Genomic DNA, 2,457 nt, shown 5'->3' on the forward strand with positions numbered 1-2,457 from the left:
AATTTTATAAAACTCCAAAGTAAGTAATTTGCAAATTGCCATCTTGGTTGCTTCAAATTTGTAAGCAGTTGAAATAGCCAAAAGAATAAGGATTTCATAACAAATTCACCATTTTCTCTTCATGGAGGTTTTATTTCCTCTTATTTAGTAGCCGAAGGGAGAACAAATAAATTTGATGATGCAATAATCCAAGAGTGAAGTTGATTTTTTTAACATTCTAAAACAGGCCTCCATTATAAGGTATGGAAGTTGTTGGTAACCATGAATCACCATAGATGAGGTGAGTTACCGTGAAATTTTGAGCATCAGTCGTGTTCATCACATGATAACCAGGCCAAGTAACTCGTTGTGAAGTATTTGACCCTGGACCTTGATTTCCGTATTCACCATAATACAGCGTGCTCAAGCCAAATGTACCATTCCATTCTAACCACCCAACCGGCTGGATCAAACTATCCAAATAAGATTGCATGTAAACAGTACGTGAGTACTCTTTCCATGGCCTCCCCAGGTACGTGCGGACAGAGCTGATAACAGGAACCAGATCAGGGGCCGCAGTAACATTACAGCCGTGAATCGATATCCCCGTGTTTTGATTTGGGTCTGTTCTACCTTGAGCTGTGAATACATTCTGCTGACCGGTCAATGGTGTTCGTGCCAAAAGAGTGCAGTTTTGGAATACTACAGCGGAGTTGCCGAATATGTAATCTACAGTACCATAAATATCACATTCTCTGTAATATTGACGGAGAGAATGTGTGTACAGAGTGTCTTGATAACCCTTGAAGCTACACCTGTAAAAAGCAGATAAATCTGCTCCCACCCGTAGAGCAACGGCCTGTTGCTTTATTGCACCTGCTGTATTCTCAATTGTGAGGTCCCTTGCAAGAAAACCTTTCCCAGTTGTTGCTGCATATATTCCATTGCATCATGTTATATTAATATGGCTTTGAGATTTAATTATACAATTCATATTGCAGATCAAATTGTGTAATTTTTCAAATCACATTTTGTAGTCTATTATCCTGATAGCAAAGAGTTCAAAAATTCTTTGAACTGTTTACTATTCTATGCTGTTTACTATTCTATGATATGAATGTTATCCAAAATATTGAATGAATGTTATCCAAAATATTGATTAAAAAATTGTACATAATTTTTAAAAAAAATAATATCAATCTACAATATAAATTTTGAAGAGAAAAAGGAAAAAAAGGAGACGGAGATTTTACAACATACCAAGAGTTGCAGAATTGAAAGTGGTGGAGTTATCGACAACGCTTCTGTTGCCAGTGATCACAGTGACGTCTTTTCCATCTCCAATGAGCATGATATTATATTTGTTACTCGCCACGCTTACGTATTCCTCATATACTCCTGCGGTTACATAAATCACTGATCTGTTTGCACTTTTGTTAGCAACGGCATTAATGGCGTCAGTAATTGTGGTGTAATTACCGCTGCCATTTTGCGCCACCGTCACCACGTTTCCTGTCAAATTGACGCCCGCTGCGGTCTGGAGAAGCAATCTTCTGTCCTCTCCAGACAACCACGACGAAAAGCCGTCATCGAGATCAACTTGAGGGGCGTCAGATAACAGGCGTCGGCTGTGGACTGAAGTTTTTGAAGATTTCATGGCTCTGATGAAAAGCTTCTCTACAATAGCAAGGGAATTACTCACTGACCGCGATGCGTTTGCCACATGATCTGTGAAAGACAGCAAATGGAGATCGACGTTTGCTTCGTTGAGGCCGTCGAGGCAGGTGATCTGGTTCGTCAGGGCTGCACTCTGATAGCTCTGAATATCCACTGCATCTTTCCATTGTAACGAAGATTTTATCAAGACTGATAGACTCTCTGTCAGGTAATCGATGGTAAGATCGTACAATTGGAGGCAGTCGTCGACAGCTTGACTCTGCTTAGCGTTCATGGACGATCTGCGGGAAATGAAGCCTCTAACCGTTTGGGCTTTAGATATGCTCATGGTAAGGGCAATATGAGTCATATCTTTTGGGCCTCCTAGTAATGACCCCGGATTTTCAGAAAGGCTTGACTCGCATGATTTGCGATCAGGAGCCAACTCGCAGGCAGATTGGATGCCGTTTTGTGGAGTGGCGCCTTCACTTTGAGAAAAGCAAACAAGTATCACAACAAACAAAAAAAGCAGCAAGTTAGAAGCCATTTATTTTATCAAATGACAAAGCGCAATGGAATGGAATGCAGTGCAGTGATTAGCATACATTGTGCGCTCGGGTATTTAAAAACCTCTTCAACCTCAATGTCAAAGGAATCCCGACCTAACCTTAATATTTTAATATTTGAGCATCAAAATATATTCCATTCTTGTTTAACTAAATCTTCAAAATGCATCATGTTCTGATCTGTCCAATGTAAATTGGAGCTGCTTCTATTAACTCTACTGACATGTCTAATGGAAAGCAGAGCAGTGATTGACAT

General features: G+C 40.0%; 1 protein-coding gene across 1 annotated transcript; it reads right to left on the minus strand.

Moving 5' to 3' along the window:
- Positions 1-217: 217 nt before the first annotated feature.
- LOC131079322 (pectinesterase-like) lies at positions 218-2,182 on the minus strand. Its single transcript, XM_059214399.1, has 2 exons — positions 1,240-2,182; positions 218-909 (listed from the first exon to the last, which is right to left on the minus strand). Exons 1-2 carry the CDS (start codon positions 2,180-2,182, stop codon positions 218-220), a joined length of 1,635 nt encoding a protein of 544 aa, XP_059070382.1.
- Between the last annotated feature and the right edge of the window lie 275 nt (positions 2,183-2,457).

This window comes from Cryptomeria japonica, chromosome 11 (genome assembly GCF_030272615.1).
Source record: "Cryptomeria japonica chromosome 11, Sugi_1.0, whole genome shotgun sequence".
Classification (NCBI taxonomy): Eukaryota; Viridiplantae; Streptophyta; class Pinopsida; order Cupressales; family Cupressaceae; genus Cryptomeria; species Cryptomeria japonica.

What these genes read in the sequence shown, in the direction of transcription:
- LOC131079322 (XM_059214399.1), bottom strand. Translation starts at nt 2,182, where the DNA reads ATGGCTTCTAACTTGCTGCTTTTTTTGTTTGTTGTGATACTTGTTTGC. An exon ending in TTTCAATTCTGCAACTCTTG is followed by an intron (nt 910 to 1,239) that starts GTATGTTGTAAA and finishes GAATATATGCAG; the next exon opens with CAACAACTGGGAAAGGTTTT.